The 25,749-nt window shown below is 39.3% G+C and overlaps 1 protein-coding gene across 2 annotated transcripts; it reads right to left on the bottom strand.

The window, feature by feature from the left end:
• Positions 1 to 11,768: 11,768 nt before the first annotated feature.
• Positions 11,769 to 24,098, bottom strand: KRT39 (keratin 39). Of its 2 annotated transcripts, XM_086357754.1 has the most exons (8): positions 23,554 to 24,098; positions 22,619 to 22,701; positions 21,738 to 21,894; positions 20,858 to 21,019; positions 20,617 to 20,742; positions 19,064 to 19,284; positions 17,397 to 17,667; positions 11,769 to 12,280 (listed from the first exon to the last, which is right to left on the bottom strand). In XM_086357754.1, exons 1-7 carry the CDS (start codon positions 23,992 to 23,994, stop codon positions 17,406 to 17,408), a joined length of 1,452 nt encoding a protein of 483 aa, XP_086213880.1. In that variant the 5' UTR covers positions 23,995 to 24,098; the 3' UTR covers positions 11,769 to 12,280; positions 17,397 to 17,405. The 2 variants fall into 2 exon arrangements, with proteins under 2 accessions (XP_086213880.1, XP_086213881.1); XM_086357755.1 differs by lacking the exon at positions 11,769 to 12,280 and having other exon boundaries at positions 17,374 to 17,667.
• Positions 24,099 to 25,749: the final 1,651 nt, after the last annotated feature.

Raw genomic sequence — 25,749 nt, 5'->3', positions numbered from 1 at the left:
TCAACTCTGCTAACTATTTTGAGCTTCAGCATTAGAGTCGTGGAAAACCAGAGGCAAATTTTAATCAAGGGAGTGCCATGGAGTGGTCATATTTGTGTTTTAAAAAGATAACCCCTTCTTCCTTGTAGAGAATGAATGAGAAAAAAGAGTAAATTATGGGGATCAGCTGGTAGGCTATTACAATTGTGCAGAAGAGAGAAAATGGTAGGTTATTATTTATTTTTTGTGGAAGAATTATTTAGAGCAGTAGCACAGCATTTATTAGTTTTCTACCCCGAAGAGCATATTGAATAAAATTCAGCTTATTACAGACTCTTATGGCATCTATTGTATGTGTAGGCTGCATTCATATATTTTATAGGATTATATAATAAGCAATGTTTATTGTGCTATCTTAAACTCTACATGCTTGATAATATTCTAATCAGTATTCTTTTAGATAGGAAGTAGTTATATATCCAAAGAGCTGACTCATTGGAAAAGACCCTGATGCTGGAAAAAATTGAAGGCAAAAGGAGAAGAGAGTGACAGAGGATGAGATGGCTAGGAAGAATCACTGACTCAGTGGACATGAACTTGAGCAAATTCTGGGCGATGGTGGAGGACAGGGAAGCCTGGCATGCTTCAGTCCATGGGGTTTCAAAGAGTTGGACATGATGTAGTGACTTAAGAGCAACAATCACCATCATATATTTCAGTGAAGTGTTTTTTATTCAAGGCTCTTGTTTCATTGCCAGATTACTACGATGGACTAAATGAAAGAATTAAAGCAGTGAAAGGAGAAAGACTTGCCTAAAGTTGTCCAGTGAGTCAGTGGCAGAGGTGCCATGGAGCCCAGCTCCCCACATAACCACTGGCTTCATATTTCAGCTGTGTTTACAGCCACTTCTTGTGTGTTTATAGTATCTTTGAAGATTTACTTCTAGTAGCTCCTTGCTATCAGAGAAGGCAATGGCATCCCACTCCAGTACTCTTGCTTGGAAAATCCCATGGACGGAGGAGCCTGGTGGGCTGCCATCCATGGGGTTGCACAGAGTCGGACATGACTGAAGTGACTTAGCAGTAGCATCTCCTTTCTATGGCATCACCGACTCAATGGACATGGGTTTGGGTTGGACTCCGGGAGTCGGTGACGGACAGCGAGGCCTGGCGTGCTGTGGTTCATTGGGTCACAAAGAGTCGGACATGACTGTGCTACTGAACTGAACATAAGCTCCTTTCTACATTTGTGGATGATGTTCTCCTTATCTATTTTCCTGCCTATTAATATGCTCCATGATTTGACTTTTGACAAAATTAAACTTATTCTTTCCTCTTTCTTTCCTTTTTTTTTGGGTACAGAAGATTGCTTTTTCTATGCTTCCAGTTTCAAAGATCTCTCCATAGCCTTTGAAAAGTCTTGATGATACTGCACCTTTTCTATATCTTTGTTACGGTGTGGATTAGCAGAAAAGGCTTTGGGCTGGGGGTTAAGTCTCTGCTTACTATTAGGTTAAAAGCACTGGGTGTTCTTAACTTCTCTACTCCCAGCTTTTTCTTATCATTAAAATGGGACTAATAATTTCCCTTGTAATTAATAGAGCTGATATAAACAGTGAATGTATATGAGGTCTGTGATGGATGTATGTATATGAGCCTTGTAATCTGTAAACTGCAGTATGCAGATGAGGGCAGAAGATGGTGATAATTGTAAAACCTTTTGTCTGGCCTGCAGCCATGACCCCACAGGTCTAGGGAGAGGGGTCAATAAAGTTGTCAGGCAGTCACAAGAGCTAGATAAAAACTCCAATATAAAAGGCATGGCTAATTCACTTTGCTGTATAGCAGAAACTAACACAACATTGTAAAGCAACTATATTCCAATTTATAAAAGGCATACTTCTGTCTCCAGGTGAATTAAAAATTAAACATTAGTTGCAAGAGTTTATATTTTATCAATAAAGTTCATGTAAAGGTCAGCCTAAGTTTATGCTGATGAATGTTCTGCTTACCAGCTTTAAGTTTAAATTCTGACTTCGCTATTTGCTACCCAACCCCTTCAGACCTCAATATCCACAAATGTGAGCTTAGATTAATACTCACCTCTGATTGATGAGGTTATTGTATAAATTAAATTAGATAATCCATCTCATATAAAAATGCCTAGTGGTCTTGTTTTGTTATATTTGTTCATTTGTTTTGTTTTTTAGATTCCACATATAAGTGTAAACACAGAGTACTTGTCCTTCTTTAACTTATCTCATTAAGTAGAATTCTATCCATGTTGTGGCAAATGGCAAGATTTCATTCTTTTTTTATGGCTAAGTAATATTCCATGATATACACATCTTCTTTAGCCATTCATCAGTTGGTGGGCACTAAGAGATACAAATGACTAGTTATAAAATGAATAAATTGCATGGATGTACAGCACAAAGAATATAATCAATAACTTTGTATAGAGTGTACCCTATAAAGTATTGAATTACTATGTTGTACACCTGAAACTAATACAAGTCAACTATTCTTCAATTTAAAAAAAATAAAAGAAAAATATGAACAGAGAAAAAAAGCTCAGTTGGTTCTATTGTTAAAACACATTTGTAGTGCATGTGTGTGTGCAACAGCATACTCTAATTTGCACAACTCAACCACATAAAAGCAAACAACCTGATTAAAAAGAAAACAGAGGAACTGAATTGAAAGTTTTCCAAAGATACACAGATGGCCAACAAACCCATGAAAAGATGCTCAACTTTACTAATTATCAGGGAAATGTAAATCAAAAACGCAATGAGATTATCACCTCCCCCCTGTTAGAATGGCAATTATCAAAATGATAAGAAATCACAAGTGTTGAAGAGTATGTGGAGAAAAGGGAACCCTCATACATTGTGGGTGGGGATGTAAACTGATGCAGCCACTATGGAAAACTGAACGGAGATTCCTCAAAAAACTAAGAATGCAGATGCCATGCAGCTACTCATTTGCTCAGCTGTGGCCAACTCTTTGCGACCCCATCGGTTGTAGTCCACCAGGCTCCTCCGTCGATTAAATTTTCCAGGCAAGAATACTGGAGTGGGTCACCATTTCCTTCTCCAGGGGGCAGCTGCCATACGATCCAGCTATTTCACTTGTGGGTATTTCTCCAAAGAAAATGAGAACGCTAATTTGACAAAGATATATAAACCCCAATATTCATTCATTCCAGTATTGTTTACAGTGGTCAAGATGTGGAGACAACTTGTGTCTATCAGTGGATGAATCAGTAAAGGTGATATGGTACACACACACACACACACACACACACACACACAGTGGAATACTGCTCAGCTGCATGAAAAAAAGAATTCTTGACGTGTGTGACAACATGGATGGAACTTGAGGGTATTATGCTAATTGAAATAGGTCAGGTGGAGAGAAACAAATATTGTATGATTTCATTTATTTGTGAAATCTAGAAAACAAAACAAATGAACACACGAAATGGAAACAAACTCATAGAGATTAGATTCATGGTTACTGGGGGGAGGCAAGTTGCAGGGAGGATGAAATGGGTGAAGAGGACCAATTGCATGATGATGAATGGTAAATAGACTTGTGGTGCTAATCACTTTGTAGTGTATGCAAATATCCAAATTAATTATGATGTTGTACCTGTGAAATTTATATAATATTCTGTGTCAACTTGGCCTCCATAGAATATTAAACTACCAAGTGCCAGTTTTATCCAAATTTTAGATACGGATTTGACAAACATGAATTTGAAGCATAAAAGTAATAATTTCACAATTTGAAGGCAATTGGGAGACTACTGCAGATATTGCTCACTATTTACCAAAATTCAATATTTATTCAGCCATAGAAATGGAATTTTGGTCAAGCACATGCCTGTCTAACCATACTAGTTTTCTTAGCTTTGTTTAAATTTAGCCATGGTGGTATATCTAAGTTCTTTCCAGTGAAGTACAGTCAGAAGTGTGGGTGCCAACTTACAGGCTGTGGCTTTGTTCCTGAGGGTGTGCCTCCTCAGTGTTCTCTTTCTTCTTCCCACCAGCTGAAATCCGAGAGAACATCTGTGATTTATGCAGACTACATCAATGCCTAGGGCTGGAGTTATGATACAGGAGGATAAACGTGGGTCCTTCAATCAACAATGTAGAGCAGATGTGTCTGCCAACCTGGGATACTCACCTTGGACTATTAAAAAGGGAACAATAAACTTCTGTGATTTTGTCTCTTAAAAAGAGAATACTCTGTTTTGGTCAGGTAAAATGAGCCTAAATCACACTATGTTCTGGCTTTGGATCCAGTTTGCTAGGAAGTTATATTTTTTTAAATAGAATGCTCTAAATTTATGGACTTTATTTCAATATCCTGGGTGCCTTTTTTTTTTTGGCTGCATCTTACACTATGCAGGATCTTAGTTCCCCAACCAGAGACCAAACCCGTGCTTACTGCAGTAGAAGCACAAAATCTTGACCACTGGGCCACCAGGGAAGTCCCAGCCTGAGTGCATTTTAAAGTCTCACTTTTTTTTTTACATAGATTATATCCTAAATATAATTCCCAGTTTCTTTATTTGGTATATTTTATTCTTACTCTTACTATGTTATCTGTTTAAAGTTATTTATACTTTAGGGTGGATGCTATGTCCATTCTCAGGTTTCCAGAACATTCCATATGTTACAATGTGTTATAATAACTGAGGTTTAAAAGGTAGGGTTGAGCAGTGTGCCAGTCTTCACTAGGGAGGCTTTGCCTGTGTCCTATTTCTTTGGAGCAGGTGAAAGTCATCCCCAAATGTCTCTTGTTATATCTCACTCCCAATCTTTCCCTACCCTCTCTCTGTCTTCCTCATTTCTTGCACGAACTATGACTCCTTCCCTCCTGCTTTTTCTTTCATTTCTCTCCCAGAATTAGAGGAGACATCAGGGGAGAGTGGTCAAGTTGGTTGGAGGGACAGAATCATTCCAGCTAGTTGTCCTTTTTCTTTAATATTGAGATCATAACACGTCAGGCTTCCCTGGAAGCTCAGCTGGTAAACAATCTGCCTGCAATGCTGGAGACCCCAGTTTGATTCCTGGGTCAGGAAGATCTGCTGGAGAAGGGATAGGCTACCAACTCCAGTATTCTTGGGCTTCCCTGGTGGCTCAGCTGGTAAAGAATCCGCTTTCAACCTGGGAGACCTGGCTTTGATCCCTGAGTTGGGAAGATCCCCTGGAATAAGGGAAAGGCTACCCACTTCAGTACATGGGATCGCAGAGAGTCAGACATGACTGAGTGACTTTCACTTTCTTTTCACAAGTTGATTAGGGAATAAATTCTTGCCAAGTGTATATTGCTTTAGAAAGGAAGAGGTGGTTTTGCATGATGGTTTAAAGTGCAGGATCTGGAATCATGCAGTCCTGGGTTTGAATCCCAGCTCTGATACTAGCTATGCTAAATTTTGAATGATTCATGCCCCAGGCTCCTCATTTGTAAAATGAGCAGTGTAGTAAAAGCACCAGGAGAACACTAAACACTTTGTCTCCAACATAGGAAGTACTCAGTAAATGTTACTTGTTATTATTGTTGCTATAAAAAGATGACCCATAGAAGGTTATGGAGCATGTTTACATCTTCAAATTATTAGTTAAGGTAGAAATCTAAATATATACTATCATTACATCAGTTGTGTTCCCTGAGGCTCAAGTATAACAGGGAAACATGATTTCATGTTGAAATGATTTAAACACTCATGCCTTTATATGCACCAATCTCCAGTTTTGGCTTTTGGTGTTCTATGGAGATAATGCATGAGACTCCCCTCTCCAGGTTTACCTTTGATTCAGTTGTTAGATAAGGGTGGCAGACAGTAATGCTCCTCTAAAGATGTCCATTAATACCTAGAAGCTGTGCACATGTATGCTACATGGTAAAGTGGAATTAAGGATGCAGACGGAATTAAGATTGCAAACAAGATGGTCCTAAAATAGGGAGGTTTTCTAGAATTATTCAGTTGGACTTGATGTAGCCTCATGTGTCTGTAAAAGTGGAAGAGGGAGGTAGAAGAGTGAGTCAGAGAAGGGTTCAGAGTGATGGGATAGCTGACTTTGAAGATGGAAGGGACACACAAGTCAAGGAATGAGGGAAACTGGAAAAGGCAAGGGAACAGATTCTCCTCTGGGATCTCCAGGAAGGAAAATGGTTCAGCCAACACCTTTTTTTTTTTTAAGCCCAGTGAGATCCATGTCAGACATCAGACTTCTGAAATAGAGAACTGTGAGACAACAAGTGTATGTTGTTTTGAGCCATTAAGTTTGTGCTAATTTGTTACAGAGGCCATAGAAAGTTAATACAGCATGTATATATGTGTGTATAACATTGCAAGTAGGAATTCTAGCGATTGATTTTGGCTGAAGATTAAATTAAGACCGATAGACTATTTTCCCATGTCACTTATAAAACATATATTTTCAATGCACATATATAATATGGAGTTTTAAATTATTACCATGGCAGCAAAGGTGATTGCAGTGACTACTTCATAAACTCTACATTATTCAAATTATAGGCAAATTTTTAAATTTACAAATTAATTTATGTATTATACCTCACAGAATTAGAATGTAAATCACGTTAACTTGAACATTTCACAAGTGAGTTTATTGAAAAGTATAAAATTAATAAAAATCAAGGTTTTTCCTGAAGATGCAAGGTGTACATGGTACCATGGTTAGGGTGGATGCAAATATTTTTTTCTTTACACCCAAGTCCATCTCCCACCTGATCTCATTCTCTGTCCACGTGTTTTTAACTCCCCTGTGGACTTTGCTCTCAGACAAACCTGAACTGTGGGTTTCTCTGTCACTAATTACTGTTTACTGCATAAGCTTCATATCATTAGTATGAAGTGATGGTGCACTAGCTGGACAGTGGACATAATACCTGCATTCTGCTCCCATTGAATATTCAGTTCTATTTGGGTGAGCTCCAAATGATCTCTTTGATTATCTCACTCTGTGGCCACCAGACCATACATTTTTCTTCCTTATTTTTTTCTGTTTCTCCCAATTTCTCCCCTGAAGTCACAAACATAGCATCTTCTATTTTTACTATCTAAACCTAATATTACACTTGATTTCTTTTCTGATAACTAATGCCCCCAAATTTGTAGCCTTCATTAAACATGATTCTGGGGATGGATTTTCAATATCCTATCCTATCCCCCCTTTCCCTGTTAATCTCAGGATGGATCAGAACCAGAAACCCCCTAGAGCTTTAGTGGCCCCTGAAGCTGATGAAGCCACAAGTCATCTGTTGGAAACATGAGTATCTTGTAGCCATTGTTTCAACCCTGTGTTTATCATGAATATGAAAAGGATTAGAATGATATTTAGTTTTGATATGCACTTCTCTGATAATTAGTGATGTTGAGCATCTTTTCATGTGCCTCTTGGCCATCTGTTTATCTGATTTGGAAAAATGTCTATTTAGATCTTTGGCTTATTTTTTGATTGAGTTGTTTGTTTGTTTTCATGATATTGGGTTGTGTGAGCTGTTTGTATGTTTTGAGATTAATCCCTCGTCCATTGCAAATATTTTTCTCGCCCTGGGATTTCTTTGGAAGGAATGATGCTAAAGCTGAAACTCCAGCACTTTGGCCACCTCATGCGAAGAGTTGACTCATTGGAAAAGACTCTGATGCTGGGAGGGATTGGGGGCAGGAGGAGAAGGGGACGGCAGAGGATGAGATGGCTGGATGGCATCACTGACTCGATGGATGTGAGTCTGGGTGAGCTCTGGGAGCTGGTGATGGACAGGGAGGCCTGGCGTGCTGCGATTCATGGGGTTGCAAAGAGTCGGACACGACTGAGCGACTGAACTGAACTGAAGGGTTGTCTTTTCATCTTGTTTATGGTTGTCTTTGCTGTGCAAAAGCTTTTAAGTTTAATTAGGTCCCATTTGTTTATTTTTGTTTTTATTTTCATTACTCTAGCAGGTGGGTCAAAAAAGATCTAGCAGCTTGGTGCTCTGTGGTGACCTAGATGGGTGGGATAGAGGAGGGTGGAGGGGGGTCCAAAAGGGAGGAGATATATGTATAATACAAATAGCTGATTCACTTTGTTGTACCGCTGAAACCAACACAACATTAAAGCAACTATACCCCAATTAAAAAGAAATGAGGTTTTCCTGATAGTTCTCCAATGAAGACCTCTTGGTTTATGTCTGGTGGAGTTGAACCACTGCATGCCAACCTTCAAACAATAAACTTTACATGAACCCAGCAAACATAACTGCTGTGGTTAGACTGAGATGAGGTGGAGATGCTCTTTAGAAAGGCTCTGTCTGATTACCAAGGCAAAGCATTTCCAGGGTGACACTCCTCTGAGCAGTCACAGTGGTCCATCTCTGTTCTCAAGCTGGTGGGTCTAGGAGCATCATTATTATTAGTGTACCAGAACCAGAGGAATGTTCAAGAGCTGATTCGTAGTAACCTAACTATTAAGTGACAGTTGAGTGAGCTAGAATGCAAATGTAATTAATTTAACATTGAGAGATGATCCATTCTGCAGCCAGAAAATTCCCGTCTACACCTTCTTTATTGTATTGGAAAAACCAATTTGTGGTGTGGAGGTTGTTCAGCAAAATGGACCCAGATGAGAGATGCTGGGTTTTCATAATGAAGCCTCAGGAACCGCCCCGACTCTCCATGTACTGTGATTGTGTTCAGTGTTGGTCTTTCATAGATTGGGCTGGTTATGAACACCATTGATTTGTTTTTAGGGGTCCCCTTCTTCAGACCTCTATGACACACACGTTATTTCTTTAAACATTTATGCCTTGATTGGGCCACAGATACTGTATTGTCAGACTTGAGTGATTAGGCGCAGGTCTTTTGGCATATATTAATGGAAGACCTGAATTTATTCCAGTTTTAACTTGAGTGATTAATAACCGTATGACACTGAGCGAGTGGACTTCCGTAAGCTTTGGTTCACTTATCAGTAAGGTGAGAATGATAATAATAATAGTAGTATCACAGGTTTGTTTTGAGATTGAGAGACAAAATTCATGTAAAGCTCTTAGCACAGTTATGCTAGGAGAATGGTCACCAGTCCTATCTGAACTGTTCTGTCATAGCCATATTCCACAACAGTAATCCTATTTACAAGGCTGGCTTCAAACTATTTTCCATCCTCCTCCTGGGTCATCTTCTTCCTATTGACTGCCAAAGACTGTGAAGGTTGACATATTAAGAAGAGGTCATTGCCATCTGAGTTCCATAACATTCTGGAAAATAGAAGAGTTAGACCTATATGTGGCAATCATTCATTATGGGTATGTAATACGTCAAAACAACTTGAATGTAGGTAATGTTTATTAAAAAATAACATATAGATTTCATCTTAAATCTAGAACTTTCATTAGTTATCAGGATGGCTTTCCATTTTCTGTACCATTGCCAGATCAACGGAAATACCTCATTAGCTCAAATGTGGGTATTTTGCCCATTGAATGTACACTTCTCAAAGCAACGCAGTGAAGTCATACTCACAGTGTTGCCAGGTACTAGGCAGGCTTTCAGAGCTTTGCTTGCATTAATTAGTTTCATCATCTCAACCCTATGACGTCGAAGCTATTAATAGGCAGTGGAGATAGAGAAGTTAGGTAAGTTGCCCAAGATCTCATGGTAGGTGGCAGGGAAGGGCTGGGAATCAGACCCAGCTAGTCTAACTTCACGTATTTGTTCTTAATCAGCATGTGACTCTGCTTCTTAGCTAGAGATGGCCAACGTTCTCTTCTGGCTTTTTCTGATGCTTTGGTAGGGGTCACGGGTTCTGAATTTTCTTTTTTTTTTTTTAATTTTATTTAATTTTTAAACTTTACATAATTGGATTAGTTTTGCCAAATATCAAAATGAACTTGATCAAGTTAGAGTCTTCCTGAATGCTGTAATTTTTATTTGCCTTCTACTGTGAGATTTTTCTCTGCACCCACAAAGCTATGCTGAGGGATGGGGAGGGATGGTCTCTTGGACTGTGGTGGTTAAGGAGGAAGGCATAGTTAGTTTTTTCAGATGGGTCAGTAGAAAATGAGTTGACAAACACTTATTCTCCACTGAGATGCAGAGAGAAGACCTTTCTATTGTTACATACAAGTGAGAGATAGGTGGGTCTCTATAACCAAATACATGGCTTTGGAGAAATTCAGTCCCAAGAGGGTCTTCTGGGCCTGTAGCCTTAAGTTGCTTCTCCAAGGGCAACATGTATCGAATTAGTAGGTACAATCCTCTCCAGTGTAACTCACAAGCATCTGCTAGACCCACTGGGCCACCACAAGGAGGTGTAACACCAGAGATCTTTGCCCCTGGCTTAGAATAAAGGCCTTCTTATTTTTTTCAGGGTACCAGTATTATGTCCAAGTTGATTGTTAGCATTGTTCTAGGCAGAGAGGGAAGAGAGAGAGACAAAAAGAGGAAGAAGGGGAAAGGAGAGAAGGAGGAGAAGACAGATGGAGAGGAAGACAAGGGGCAAGAGAAGAAGGAAGAGGTGGAGGAACAGGAGGAGGAGGAGAATATGAAGAGAACAGTGGGAGGGCCAAGCAAACACGTTCAGAAAGTTGGCTATTGGTGACATCACCTTAATTAGAATATTTAGAAACATTGGCATATTACGTATTTTCTTATGTGCATGTAAGTGGTGGTATACGTCTTAAATGCATCACCTAAGAAAGAACTGCATATATAATGTTCAACCCCAAATGATAATTCAATTAAATAAACCTTTTCAGTGTTGCCAAATAAGGTTGTTCCCATTTGAACTGGGTGCGTGGGTTGTTCCCATGAAGCTTGTGAATCATGCATGAACACACTGGCCAGATATTTCTAGCCAGCCAAATAGCCAAATGATTCATTTCCTATAAAGTCATTTGATCACAGTGTTGAAACAATGTATCCCAGACTTGCTTGACTGATACTAACCCATGGCACTATCTCATGGACGCTGGTTGCCTTGGCCTAGGAACTCTTCCTAGCATGGATGGCATACCTCATTTCTCTTTTGGGACACTTACCTTTTCTCCCGAATTTTAATCTTTCTCCCTTCCTCTCATTTGGAAAGGGCATTTGCTTTTAAAATACCATTTATTATCAAAACTTGAATTTAATTTTTTCTTTATTTTATTTTTATTTTTTTTAAGCTCTTTATTTTGTATTCAGTTATAGCCGATTAACAATATTGTGATAGTTTTACGGGAACAGCAAAAGGACTTGGCCGTACACATACATGTATCCATTCTCCCTCAAACTCCCCTTCCATCCAGGCTGCCACATAACATTGAGCAGAGTTTCATGTGCCAACCAGTAGGCCTTGTTGATTGTCCATTTTAAATATAGAAGTGTGTACATGTCCATCCCAAATTCCCTAACTACCCCTTCCCCTTATTGCTCCCCTGGGCAACCATAAGTTTGTTCTTTGAAAACTTCAATTTTAAATCAAAACAGAGAGAATTAGGATAAACCTACTCAAACAATGAGTAAGATATTTTTCTCCATTGTTGGAGAGATGGAAATTAAGGGAATTAATAATCATAACAACATACAATTATTAGCTTATAAAGAACTTAAAGAGCTTATTGATAGCATCAAATTGCTTTTTTTTTAAATTTTATTTTATTTTTAAACTTTACAATATTGTATTAGTTTTGCCAAATATCGAAATGAATCCGCCACAGGTGTACATGTGTTCCCCATCCTGAACCCTCCTCCCTCCTCCCTCCCCATACCCTCCCTCTGGGTCGTCCCAGTGCACCAGCCCCAAGCATCCAGTATTGTGCATTGAACATGGACTGGCGACTCCTTTCATACATGATATTACACATGTTTCAATGCCATTCTCCCAAATCTCCCCACCCTATCCCTCTCCCACAGAGTCCATAAGACTGATCTATATATTTTGAAAGAAATCAGAGAGAGGAGTTGGAGACGTTTTGCCAAGTGTCATTTCCTGTGTACGTATGCAGAGGACTAGACACATTGAGTGACATCAGGAATTGTAAGGGGAACTAACCATGTTAGATCAAGAAGATTCCGGGTGAGCAGCCAGAGCACAGGGAAGTCAAATGATGCTCCTGACGATTAGACCTGAATGGCTCTGTCTTGTGGCCCAGGGTGGTTTCCATCAGACCCAGTTTCACCTCTATCTACTACAGACGCGACAAAGAGAAGCAGAAGAGAGAGTACTGGATTCTCTTACTGACTGCGTAGTGATGGGCCAGTCACCTTTCTCTCTGAGTTGCAGTTTCTCCATCTCTGATACTAAAAAAAAAAAAACCAAAAAAACTATTAGATGCCACAAAAATACTTTCCTGATTTTCAAAGAGATATGAGCACTTTCATGTTCATTGTGGCACTATTCTCAGTAGCCAAGAGAAAGAAACAACCGTCTCTGTTCATTGATGGATGAATTAAAAAAAAAAAAATCACACACACACACACACATACACAAACACTCACACACTGAGCCTTAAAAAAGGGAATCCTTCAATATGTGGCAACATGTCTGAACATTACACTAAATGAAATAAGCCAAGCACAGAAGGACTAAAAAAGCATAATTCCATTTATATGAGTGATTTTAAATAAAGTCATCGCAACAAAGGATAGAAGTTGCCAGGGGCTTGGATGAGGGGAAAGGGGAAGTTACTAATCAACAAGTATAAAATTTCAGCTATACAAGATAAATACGTTCTAGAAATCTACTGTATAGTATTGTGTCTAACAAAACTGTATTGTTCACTTAAAAAATCTGTTAAGAGGGTTGATCTCATGTTAAGTGTTCTTACCACAGTAAAGTAAAATTTAAAATAAACACACTTAGTCTATGAAATTATGGACAAAGAGAACTATCAGTGCTAATGACATAAAGACTCCTGGGATAGTTTCTCACTGGAAGCAATGACAAGCAAGCTGGAGAAAGGTGCTTTGAAAGGTTGAAAAATAATCTGTTGCTGCTGTGAATTGTTTCTATTCTTGGACACTGATTATATCAAGTATCAGGTGCTATTTTGACTTTCCTAAGGAAATCAAAGTACTTAAAATTCAGTCTTATTATTGTGTGGTGGCATTGAGTGAGTCACTTAACTTCTCTATCTGTTGGTTTCTTTATTTTTTTGTATTTTATTTTTTATTTTCTATACAAGTTTGAAAGACTATTTTCCCATTGACAGTTATTAAAAAATAACTTTATTTTGTTGGTTTCTTTATCTTTTATTTGGGAATATTAATAATAACTACTTTATGGTAGTGTTTTGAGGATTAAATGAGTAGTTAATAACACTTATTAACAGATTTATTATTGATGAACCCCACTGTATAAACAGGTGGATGGATATGTGGAGAAGGAGCTGTCTGCAAGTGTGGTCATCTAGCAAGCTCATTTCAGAACCTAAAAGAAAGACCCCGACAAAGGTATCATATCATCCAGAACTTTAAATCAAAAGGCACTTGTCAGATAGAAAGCAATGGCTTTTAGTTCAGCATACATGCCTCGGCTGAGGATATTTGTTTAAATTTGCGTTTCAGGGTCCCACACCTGGAGATGCTAATGCAGGAGGTCTGGGATAGGGCCCCCAAATTTGAATGTTACAAGCTCTCCAGGGTATCTAGACGTAGTTTCTGGGTCAACTGGAGAATTTCTGGTGGAAAGTAATGCAAGAGGTTGTCACTAACCCAGTTCTTGGGGAAATTATTTTAGGCTGCTTCGTCTAACTAGAAATTTCTGTTAGTAATGGCAGTATTGATAATAATACCAACTAACAGTTACTGAATACATACTGTTCATCAGCTACTCCTTTAAGCACTTTACATGCTGTAGTTCATTTAATGCTCAGAATGATCTGGTGGTGTTACTGCTAATACCCTCATTTCACAGATGGGGAAAGTGAGGTCCAAGAAGGGTCAATAAACAGTCTGAGGTCTCACAGTGAGGAATCAGAGGTGGGATTTGAACTCAGACTCCAGAGAACATGCTGTTTCCTGATTTATGATTGACTTTTGAGCTGTGCTAAAGTTACACTTTAAATTTTTTAAATTTTGTTGACGTATATTTGGTTTAAAATGTTGTGTTTGTTTCAGGTGTACAACAAAGTGATTCAGTTATACATAGATACATATCTATTTTTTCAGATTCTTTTTCCTTACAGGTTATTACAAAATACTTACTTTAGTTCCTTGTGCTATATAGCAGGTCCTTGTTGGTTATTTTATATACAGTAGTAAAAACTCCTAATTTATTCCTCCTTCCTTCTCCTTTGGTAACCACAAGTTTTGTTTTTTTTTAAATCGAATTCCTCCTTTTCCTCTCTATTAGACCCTTATGTACTGTACTCCTGGCCTACACCTAACTAATAAAAAACCCTTTAACTCCCTCCTGTGGCTGTATAGGATATTAATTTAGCTTCCTGGGAAAAGTCCAGACCCGCTTATCACCTTTAAAAGGTTTGGCCACTCATATACAAAGTCCAGTAGATAGTTTTATCTTCTCTTATATAGAGAAACACTTAAGAAACCCATTAGCTGTTGAGTGGTCAAACCCCCTCTTCACCACGCAGTTTCTAATAATTTACTTCGATCATGGAAGGCATGTGGGAGACTTTGCTCTGAGCAGAAGGAAGATGTCCTATTTTTGGGAAAAGTTGGCAATGGCATTGCCGTATCAGCCCAAGGTTTCTCTGAATCCAGCAAGGCTCCTAAACCCTGAGTCTTGTTGGACTCGAACCTCAGAGCAGACCGTGCAGCTCTGATCTTTCCTTAGTTGGTTTCCCAGTTAGTGTTGATGGTGTGTACAGGGTTGACTGGGGACTATCTCTGAACCAGACACAAAGGAAGAAGGTATGGAAGGAAATGACACATGCCTGGATTTCAATATAAGGAATAAAAACTCCCTTCTGCACAGCGTTTTACAGCTTACAAGACCCTTTCACTGTCATTATCTCCTTTTTAAAAGTTTATGGTACATTTTATTGAATATCAATGTTGTCACTATTTGCTTAAGACATAAGTCCCCATCACCATGAGGTATTTAGTGAGGTCAGAGAGGAGGGAGCTTTCCCTGGAATCTTATAAGATTTCAGTTTTAATGAATTTTGGAAAAATCATTGATTTTAAGGGTCATAGACCACTTGCATGGACTAAAGTTATGTTGATCACAAGATTGTTAAGGTGATTTTCATTAAAAGATGATTTTCACCATTATCTCCATTAATCCTTCCAGTTGTGCAACAGACAGGGCCCTAGTTATTATGTCCTTTTTGTTCAAGGGCTCACACTCACACACAAGCTGATTTAAAACTCTATCTTGGAGTTTCTGACTCTAAACTGCATGCTCTTCCCACATTTCCATCCTTCAGTCTGAGATAGAATGCAAGGAAGTGCTGATCAGGGGTAATATGAGCATTCAGAGTTAAAAGAGATTATTGATAGAAAAGAGATCCCTCTGGGAGTCCTGCAATCCATTTGCTTAGTGTAATTTGTTACTTGTCTGGAAGAAGTGTAAGGCTAAGCTGTGAGCTAAACAATGCTTTCATCTTTGATGTGGCCACAGCCATCAACTGATACTGATATGTGCTCTAAGACTTCAAAGATGTTTTATTGAGTAGAACTGTGGGCTTGATCACAGGAGATCTTATGCTATTCTTTTTATCCATCAAAGCCAAACACTATTAAAACTCTAAAATCATTACTGGAGAACTAAATTCATGGAGAAAGAATTTTAACATGAGATAAAAATGATAAAATTAGTTCTAGGGCTTATATAAAAATAACATTTGTATAGTACTTTTCAGCATACAGAGCAGCTTCACATAGAAACTGCATCACATAGAAACTTCATCTGATCATCACAACAACGCTGTGAAGTAGGCATGAATCTCATTTAACAAACAAGGGAATTAAATTTGATGACGGCTCAAGATTTGCCAGAGTCATGGTTAGAAAGTGGCAAGTATAGGACTTCAGGACTTTTGACTTCACATTCTGTGTGTGGGTTGAAATTACTTACTGAAACCTCTGGAAAGGTAAAAAAAATTTTGTACAGACTGGTTTAAACACTCTGAGACCCTACTGTAAGAAGCTCTGATAATGGCTGGTACCTAAATGCTTTCTCACATTGGGACTGCTTGCAAGCAGGAATTATTCTTGATTACTTCTCTGCAAAGTTTGTTGCTATTGAGTCCATTTCTCTATTCTGATAGATTGAAGCAGGCATCTAAGTTATTTTTTCAAGGTGCCTGTCACAGGGAGATAGAGGAGCAGGGTAATGTCTTGAGATTTCCAGCTACATGTCCTTTGTCAAACAATCAGAACTAAAGCCCATTCCCTAAAGAATAGAAAGAGAAATAGCAAACATTTAATGAAAGGATCCAAGATATTTCTTCAAAATGCTCTGGATTCATACCCCACGAGGATTTCTGATTCTTGATGAAAATGTTTGGAGAGCCTGATGATTTACAAAGTTTTGGAGAATGTGTACATCTTTAAAAATATTTTTGTGCATGGCGCTTCCCTGGCAGTCTGGTAGTGAAGACTTGGTGCTTTCAATGCAGAGGGTGTGGGTTCTATCCTTAGTCCAGGGACTAAGATGTTGCATGCCATGCAGGCAGACAAAATACATACAACGAAATACATTCACACAAACAAAAATAAAAACGAGGAAAAGCTCCAGTCTTCATCTAGAAGGAGTGCAGAGAGAGAACAGAGAATGGGAGATAAAGGACTTGAATATCCTCAAACCCATGAGTTGTAAAACTTAAAATTCAAGAAGCCCAAAACATCTTGAGCATAATAAATAAAATAAGTAAAAAATTAAAAAAATATTTGAGAGCAGGCAGAGTGTGTATGTGTGGATAAACAGTCATTGAGACAACAGAGGTGAATAGGATTCAGACTCATGACTATTCAAGGAAACTAAGTATTAAAGACTTTTCTCTGTTCATGCCATACTCACATAAGCTTCTTTCTATATACAAATAAGGAGTTTAGAAGGAAAGATTTTAACTTTTCACCTTCATGTTCTGTGGCCAAAAACAACCCTCAAACTTGTCTAACCGGCTTTAGAGAGGAATGTAAGTAAACAGGCCTGAATGAACACAAGAGAACCTGCCCATCACCTGTGGAGTCAGGTAATGTAGGTCACCTCGTCACACCTACGTATCCGTGCCTGACCTTCAGATGCACGGGAAATGTGCTTCCAGAGAAATGTCATTTATTGTCGTGTTGGTGGTAATGACTTAGGGAAGGAGCAGAATAAAAAATCTTATATCTAGCAATGGGGACCCAATGTAGTAGCAAGAAACTAAGTACCTCAAGGGACTGGGGGGTTCTGGCAGAAACAAGGATTGGTCTCTCTTTCATGAATCAGAGTCATTTTTATCACCTTGGGATGTCAGGCTTTGGCAGTTCTGGTGATGAAGCAAGGCTGCACGTGCTTGTGAGAAGAAATGACTTTGCCATCCTTGATCTCCTCAGTGATGGTGCAGATTTTAACCAGAATTCTGGGCAGGATGCTGCAGGCGCTGCGGGACTCATGTATCCCACAGGGGCCTAAGGATGACGTGTGAACTGGGGCTGTGCATTCCATGGTCCTGGCCTTGCTGGATATGCAAGCAGAAGGCTCATGCTTGATGGCACACGGGTGACAGGGAAGCCTAGGAAAAAACAGAATTCTGCTTGTGACTGAGGGAAGGCAATGGTGGCTATGGAGAAACACGGCAGTGGTTAATTTTTCAATATGTGTCGCTTAAAACAAGTACTTCCTAATACTTGTTTATTCATTTTGCACAAGCACCAGCGGAAGAAAAAGAATCAGACCAGACCCATGGGAAAGCAGCAGCCTAGGTTTAGACGTGCTAGATTATGTAAGCTGCCATTACAGCCAATGCCGTAGTGTTGGATGAACAGGCCAGGCGTCCAAGACAAGGGTGGAGCCCAGGTCTGTCATTTGCCAGCTGGTGACCTCAGATAAGTCAGTTAACCCTCCTGAGCTTTAGTTTTTCATCTGTAGAATGGATATAGTGGGAACTCAACAGTGAGAAGGGACAAGTCAGAGGGCTTACTATCTGCAGAAAGGAAATTAATCTGGTATTTTTCCTAATGAGAGTGTTAGTCACAGAACTTTTGGTGACCGATCTCCATCTATGGAAGAGTCCTCAACACTTCATCCAAGATCTCTGAAGTACCTTCTGGGTGTCTATAAGTGACTAATCTTTAGAGAATTAGAGTTGGGAGGACTTACAAGTGAGAACTCTTTGAGGAAGCATCATGTTTCTTTGATGGATGATTCAAGGTACTTTGGTATGTTATAGCTCCTCAGAGTGATCACAGAAGTGAACATTGTGCTAATATAATGTGGACATGCCAGTGAAAAGATTGCTGTGAACAGAGTTCACTGATTGTTTCTGGGAACGAAGTCTCCTTAGCAGTTGTAAATTAAGTCTGCATTTGGGGCATTAGTTTGGATGGAGTTGATTCAAAGAGCTCATACTCCTTATCAGTTCTTTATGAGTTGGTTAGCTTCTTATCATTAACAAAATCACAACTTCTATAAAAGATGCTGATACACACACGTGTACATGCTGCTCTTGGCCATCAAGGGCAAGTGACTGGACAAGGCTAGGAGTTTCATCCTGAGCAGAATGTTTCTTCTAAGGGAACATGGTTTTCCTATTCGATCTCATGACAGTCAGATTTTCATCTCAGTAGGGGAAAAATCTGTAAATCACCAGGAATGTTCATCTTTGGGGAAACTATTTTTTTCCCCTAGTAATTTTTAAGACTTTAAGAAGCTAGCCAGCCTGTAGGGAATCAATCTGGAGCACTGGCTCTTCAAAAACAATGCAGTTCAGCTCACCCCTCAAATTTGGACTAGGTTACGATTGTAGGCCTCCAAACGGCATAGCTCTAGAGAGAGTGGATGGACTGTTTCAGCCGAAGCTCCCCATCACTGACAAGAAGATCAAGGCGATTGTTCCCCGTTGCTGGTGGCAGCACACGTATGTGTGTGTTTGAGCCTTTTCTTGCAGAAACTGCTTTTATTTTACGTACTTGCCATCTGAGCTCTCCAGAAGGCTGTGGTATGTGGCAATCTCACACTCCAGCCGCGACTTGACATCTAGCAGAATCTCATATTCTCGGTTCTGTCTTTCCAGGGCCCCCCGGATCTCTGCCAGCTGAGCCTCTAGGTTATCGATCAGACACTGGATCTGGGTCAGCAAGGCTGCGTAGCAGGCTTCTGTTTCTGTCAGGGCACATTCCTGGGAGTCTCTCTATCACAGAGGAGGAAAGGAGAATTTCTAATGATGACTCCCTTAAACCCAAGTCATTTGTGATCAGCATCATTTTAAACAGTGTTTTTTTTTTTTTTTAAATGACGGGTACTAATGATTCTCCAAGCCCTCTTATTATTTCCTGATCAAACAAATCTAAAAATAAAATTATCAACTATGTTAAAACTTGCTTTTGTCTTTTTTCTTTGGGCATCTCTTTAAATAATTATCTTCCTCTTCCTTAATCACTTGACAATCTCCTACCACATTCTCCTACCTAAAACAGAAAAAAATTCCAACATATTTTACACTTAGGCATTAAAACCGCATTACCATGGCACCTTGCTTTATGAGGATTTGTACCTTAAAAAGGAGAAAAAGGAAGTGAGAAGCAGTTAGACATAAACAATTCCTTCACTGGAGCAATTCCTTTGCATGTAAAATATGAGAGTTGAACCTTTGGTAATTAAAGTTCTTTCCTGATCTATCATTCTGTATGACTATATATAATGGGATTTTAGTTTTCAATAACATATGTCTTGCATGATTATTCCAATTTTTACAGATGAGAAAACCGAGGCTCAGGAATTTAAATGAGTTGACCAGCTGGTGACAAAACCAGCTTTGGGGCAAGGTCTTCCTAATACCCTTCATACCAGAGCATTTAAATAATTTCCTACTTCAGAGAGGTTGTAGAATGAGGAAGAAGTGGTTCCAGCTTTGGAACCTGCATTCTGGCTCAGACTTGAATTTTTTGTGTGACTTTTAGCAAGTTACTTAATGCCTCAGGAGCTCATATCTCCATCTACAAAATAAGTGAGATGAAACTTCTCTTGGATTTGACTTGGTAAAGCCACCTTAGCTCTCTGAGCCTCGTCTGTAAAATTGGCTTAATAATTATGCCATGTTCTTAAAAAGATTATTTTAATAAATTTGATAGTTTGTAAAACTGTTTTGCATATAATAAAATGCTCTTATAGAGTTTCCCAAAGTGTACTCCAAGGATTATCATTGCTGTGAGATGCTCTTTTAAAAAAAAGGAGTCCATGGTCAAATGAGTTCTAAAATGCTGAATACGATATATCCTTTTCTTGTTGATTCATGGCGAACATCAGCTTATTAAAGGCCTGTAGGAAGGTACCCTGTTTCACCTTTGTTTAATCCAGGATTTCTCTGGCTTATTTGATCACAAAGTCTTTTTTTTAGCACAGACTCTTTAGTAAACAGAGGAACTATTGTTCTAAGGGACACACGTTGGGAAACACAGCACCACACAGATTCAGGGACTATTGCCATCACTGCTGTGCTGGGTCTGGTCAGTGTTTCGGGTACCATGCAGTGCTGGGCGTGCAGTTCAATCTCCAGAGCATTCATGGTGCGTCTCAGTTCAATGATCTCCTTCTGGTAGCACTGCTGTTGTTGAGTGCTGGTCACCACTTGCTGGTTCAGCTCCTCCATCTGAAACACAGTCAAAGGCCATCAAAGGATATCATGAAGGGAACACTTGACTGTGTTTCAAGGGCCCCTGGAAGTAGGGTTAACTTTTTGTTTTTGCATTTTCTACCCTCCCTACCTGTGTGTTGAACCACTCTTCTACATCTTTGTGGTTTGTCTCCATGATCGACTCATATTGACATCTCATTTCTCGTAGAACCCGGTTTAGGTCAACAGAAGGGGCACTGGTCACTTCAATGTTGAGTCTGTCCCCAAGCTGGCTCTGTAAGGAACTGATTTCCTATGGAAAGAAAAGAATGTGAAGTCACTTGATGAACAGATGACCCTCTTGTGCCCTTGTTTCAGTCTAACAGTGATAATTTAGCTTAATTGCATCTGAAAGAAAGCCCACAATAAAGGAATACATGATTTACAGGTGCTATTGTATGGCAAAAACCACTACAATATTGTAAAGTAATTAGCCTCCAATTAAAATAAATAAATAAATAAAACATGTTACGACTTAAGGCTATTTTAGATAAGACTGTGTGTTCAAGTATGTGCAATATTACAAGGAATTAACTAGCAAGATCAGGATTTAAAAGAATTTAGATAGTTTCCATGGGTAACGGGTGAAGTGACATAGAGGTGAAATTTATAATGAGAGATCATAGTCTTTATGATGCCAATATGTCCTTGTGCCAATATTGGCTTATACCAGTAGTGGCAGAAGTCTGTGCAGAGATGCCTATAAAAAGATGGGAAACCTGTGAGCACAGGAAAATTGGGTTGCTTCCTTTTCCTGGAAAAACTAGAGAGGGCAGTGGAGGCTTCAGATATTGTGTTATAGGCAACAGATTTGAAACACACTGAATCAATGAATGGTAGTAGTAGTAGATATAATCAAGGTAAAACAGAGTAGTGGCTAGTGGGGACAACTTTTGTCAAATTCAACTCAAAAAAATTGATGCTACTTTTAGAGGCTTAGTTTGTAATAACTCTCTTGGTCTATCTCTAACCTGTTCATGGTCGTTTTTGACGCAAAGGAGCTCCTCTTTCAGAGACTGGACTTGTGCCTCCAGGTCAGCCTTGCCCAGCGTCAGTGCATTCAGGATCTGCTGTAGGCCATTGGCATCTGCCTCCACTAGCTGGCGTAGGGACACCTCAGCTTCGTACCTATAAAAATGAGACATGAAAAAGTAGGCATTAAAATGTAGATGGTGTAAATCAAGCCAAGAAGAACTTTCTCCTGCATTTTTCACTAGGCTTCTCATTTCTTATGTTTCCGTCAGAGGTTTTATTCTCTTTAAAAGTAGAGTCATTTGAAAACATCAAAATGGGTTTGCAAATTATACAGTTATGCAATTATGCAGTCCGTGGGGTCTCAAAGAGTCGCAAAGAGTTGGACACAACTGAGAGACTGAACTGAATTATGATTCCTTAGTTTGTCAGTGGTGCTGTCTTATTATTTAAGATGAATGAGTTTATCGTCCTTCTCCTTCCACTAGAGGCAGTGTAGTGTAAGTGCAAAGAGCAAAATTAAGATTTAGCAAGCTTGGGTCCAAGTTTTCATTTTGCCTTGTACTAGTTGCATGCCTTGGAGCCTGTTAAACCTCAGTTTCTCACCTTAAATGGGATAGTAATACATTAGCTCTATCTATCTTATTGACTATTGTGCAGGTAATCAGATGTGTTCATATGTTATAAACTGCAGATACTGGATGCATGTGAGTGGTCGTGAATCTCAATCATTTATATTGAGTATGGAGGTCTTCTCTGGGCTGGTGCTGACATGGCATGGGCAGGAGAGTGAGTAGACTTGGAGATGGTCTTATTGGGACTGTGTCGCATCAGACGCAGGGTGAACTCTGTCATGGACGACAGAGTCGGGTGGGCTTACTTGGCTCTCATGTCATCAGCAGTCAGTTTGGTGTTGTCGATTTGTGAAACCAGTCTGGAATTCTCAGCCTTGGTACACAAGATCTAGAATTAAGAAGTTGCACACACAAATGAGACAAACACCAAGATATCCTCCTTTAAAAGCCTCCAAGGGGCTTCTGTGTGTTTCAGTTAACAGGGGGAGGCTGGTTAGGCTTTTCGTAGCTATGCTTAGTATGCTGGGGAACTTTGGGAAGTCAGAGTTTTTTTGTTATTTTCCTAAAAGATCAGCAAAAGAATTACTTCAACAAAAACTTCTGTAGATGTTTTGCTGTTAAAATATAAAGTTCATCGCACATTTGCATAACATACCAGGGTCCACTAGAATGTTCATACTATGAGGGTGAGACATTTTAGTTCACCGATATGTTCCCAGAGCCTAGAATAATGTCCAGTACATTGTTGCTGGTGCCCAATAAATATTTTTTGAAAAAATGTAACAGAAAAAAAAAATCCATGATGTGTAGCAGCAGCATATCATTCAGAATTTTAGGTTTGGCATGGGAAGAAACTATACAATTTGGAGATGATGAAATGAGCATAAAAGGAGAAAAGAGTGACGATGATTGAAAAAAATGGATACGAGTTAAATTGTTTCGGAACTTGTTTAAACAAAATTCATTTTCTCAGACCCCTGTTTTCTAATCTTTGTTAAAGAAATGGCAGCAGATATTAATATATTTTGGTCATGTGTTATCTGATAGCAGAGTGTAACTCTGGAAGATGAAAAGCTGTAAAACTCTAAATATTGCCTCAACAATTTCATTCAAGAAATTTTCTTATTCTACAAAATATTTTTCAGTATAAAATGAACTAAAATACTAAAGTTTAGCAAATGACTATTGCTTTGAGACCATCAACTCACAATGGGATTATACATGTTCCTAAGAATCTTACCTTTTGCTGGAGCTCCTCAATGGTTGCATAGTAGGACAGGTAGTCAGGACATATGACCGGGAGTTCTTCGTTACATTCTTCCTGGATTTTACACTCCAGTGCGGCGTTCTCTCGTTCCAGCATCCGTACCTTTTCCAGGTACTTAGTAAGGCGATTGTTCAAGATTTTCATGGTCTCTTTCTCATTACTGTTGATGCCCCCATCACACCAGCCACAATCATCCAGAAAGGGACAGGTATGGAAGTTGCTGATTAAGCAGAGGGGTGTGAGAGAAAAGCAAGGAGTGGGTTCGTCGTCCTGGGACTGGAGGGTTCTCAGACCATGGCCGGTTGGTTGACAGCTATTGGCTTTAAGACCACCATGCTGGCAGCTGGTGTTAGGAAGGATGGTTGTTAAATTTGTAATTCCAGAACAGCTTTGGCATGGTGTTGCGGAAGACATAGTTGTTGTACAGCCCTTGGTATCCAGAGTGTGTGCCCAGCTTTGGTTGATTTCAAAGTCTGTGGTCTCCGGGATCCAAAGCTCAAGGCAGCCACGACTGAGTCTAAATTCCAAGCCTCTTGGCTTTTTCCTCTTTGAAGTACTTATATAGCCTTTGCTCTAGGTGGTGTCACAGTAGGCAGGAAGTTTTCCTTTCTAATGTTTATATATCAAATCCCACAGGAACATCTCATTAGTCTGCTTTTTACTTGCCTGAGAAGGGCTACTTGTCTCATAAAAATGTGTATTTAGGCTGTTACTAAGTTATTACCCATCACAACTACTACTTATCATTAGATTCAGAGCTTCACCTTATGTCTTCAAAAGGATCTGTCGTCATGATTCCAACAGCATCCATTATTAAGCAAGTGTGAGTATGTTAAGTTCATTAAGTCCTTGTTGACCTCTTCCCATGGCATTAAGCTTGATCAGGAATGAGTCCATCCTTCTTTTCCTTTCTTCTCTAAAAAGGGGAAACTATTGATATCTAATAATTATTGGTGAACTTAGAAATCAGTATTTTATTTTGGTATGTCCAACAGAATTTCCCATTTTCATTGTTCTGACATGTTGGTCTTAAGACTCTAAGTAATTGCTGGATTTCTGTTTTAGATTTCCAGGTTGGCTTTGATTGCTAATAAGAAATTCCTTGGAAAACAGGCGGGTCACCTTTCAAGTTTCCAAAACTCACACTTTTAATACTCAGTGTTTGTTTGGTGTATTACATTAGCTAAAAATTTGCTATGGTGTTGGTTTATGTTTGCTGTTTAAACATGATCTGCTGCAAGACAAGTGTGCTCTTTTTCAGGAATACTTAGCATTATTCTTAAGAAATACTTTATTAGTATTTTGTTCTTGATCCTTTCTGGAGGACCTAGGAGACAATAATTTCCTTACCTTTTCCAGCTTCTGGAGCCTATCTATGTCCCCTGACTTGCTGGCCCTTCCATCCTAAAAGCCAGCAACAGCCAGTCAAGTTTTTCTCACATCGCATCACTCTAACACTGACTCTTCTGCTTCCATCTTCCACATTTAAAGAAGAACCCTTGTGATTACATTGGACTGATGTCATCTAGGATAATCTTCCTATTTTAAGGTCAGCTGATTAGTAACCTTTCTTCTCCTTTGTCATGTAGCCTAATATATTTGAAGTTTCTGGGATTAGGACATGAAAATCTTTAGGGACTCATTATTCTGCCTAACACACAATGGAACGGAAAAAAACGCAATTTATAGTAGTACCATAAAATGTAAAATATGCAAGAATAAATTTAGACAGGTATAAGATGATGCTGTTAAAGTGCTGCACTTATTATACCAGCAAATTTGGAAAACTCATCAGTGGCCACAGGACTGGAAAGGGTCAGTTTTCATTTTAATCCCAAAGAAAAGCAAGGCCAAAGAATGTTCAAATTACCATACAACTGCACTCATTTCACACGCCAGCAAGATTATGCTCAAAATCCTTCAAGCTAGGTTTCAGCAGTACAAGAACCGAGAACTTCCAAATGTACAGCTGGATTTAGAAAAGGCAGAGGAGAAGCACATCCAGTGTTAGAAGAGCTGTATGGGCTCCTGAGAGGTGGATCAGAAGAGTGGAGGCTGTATCCCACAGACACTGCTGCTGCTAGGTCGCTTCAGTCGTGTCCGACTCTGTGCGACCCCATAGATGGCCTCCTACCAGGCTCCGCCATCCCTGGGATTCTCCAGGCAAGA

This window comes from Bos grunniens, chromosome 19, assembly GCF_055505025.1.
Source record: "Bos grunniens cultivar Pamir isolate PY7600 chromosome 19, Bosgru_T2T1.0, whole genome shotgun sequence".
NCBI classification, from domain to species: domain Eukaryota; kingdom Metazoa; phylum Chordata; class Mammalia; order Artiodactyla; family Bovidae; genus Bos; species Bos grunniens.
The sequence above is the reverse complement of the archived record's forward strand: the minus strand, read 5'-3'. Positions and strand labels throughout refer to the sequence as shown.

Excerpts from the sequence above, each read along its gene's own strand:
- KRT39 (XM_086357754.1), bottom strand. The coding sequence starts at position 23,994 with ATGTCTTCCGCAACACCATGCCAAAGCTGTTCTGGAATTACAAATTTA. Across the intron at positions 22,702-23,553 it reads TTGAGGAGCTCCAGCAAAAG|ATCTTGTGTACCAAGGCTGA; the intron begins GTAAGATTCTTA and ends TCTTAATTCTAG. Across the intron at positions 21,895-22,618 it reads GCTGATGACATGAGAGCCAA|GTACGAAGCTGAGGTGTCCC; the intron begins GTAAGCCCACCC and ends TCATTTTTATAG.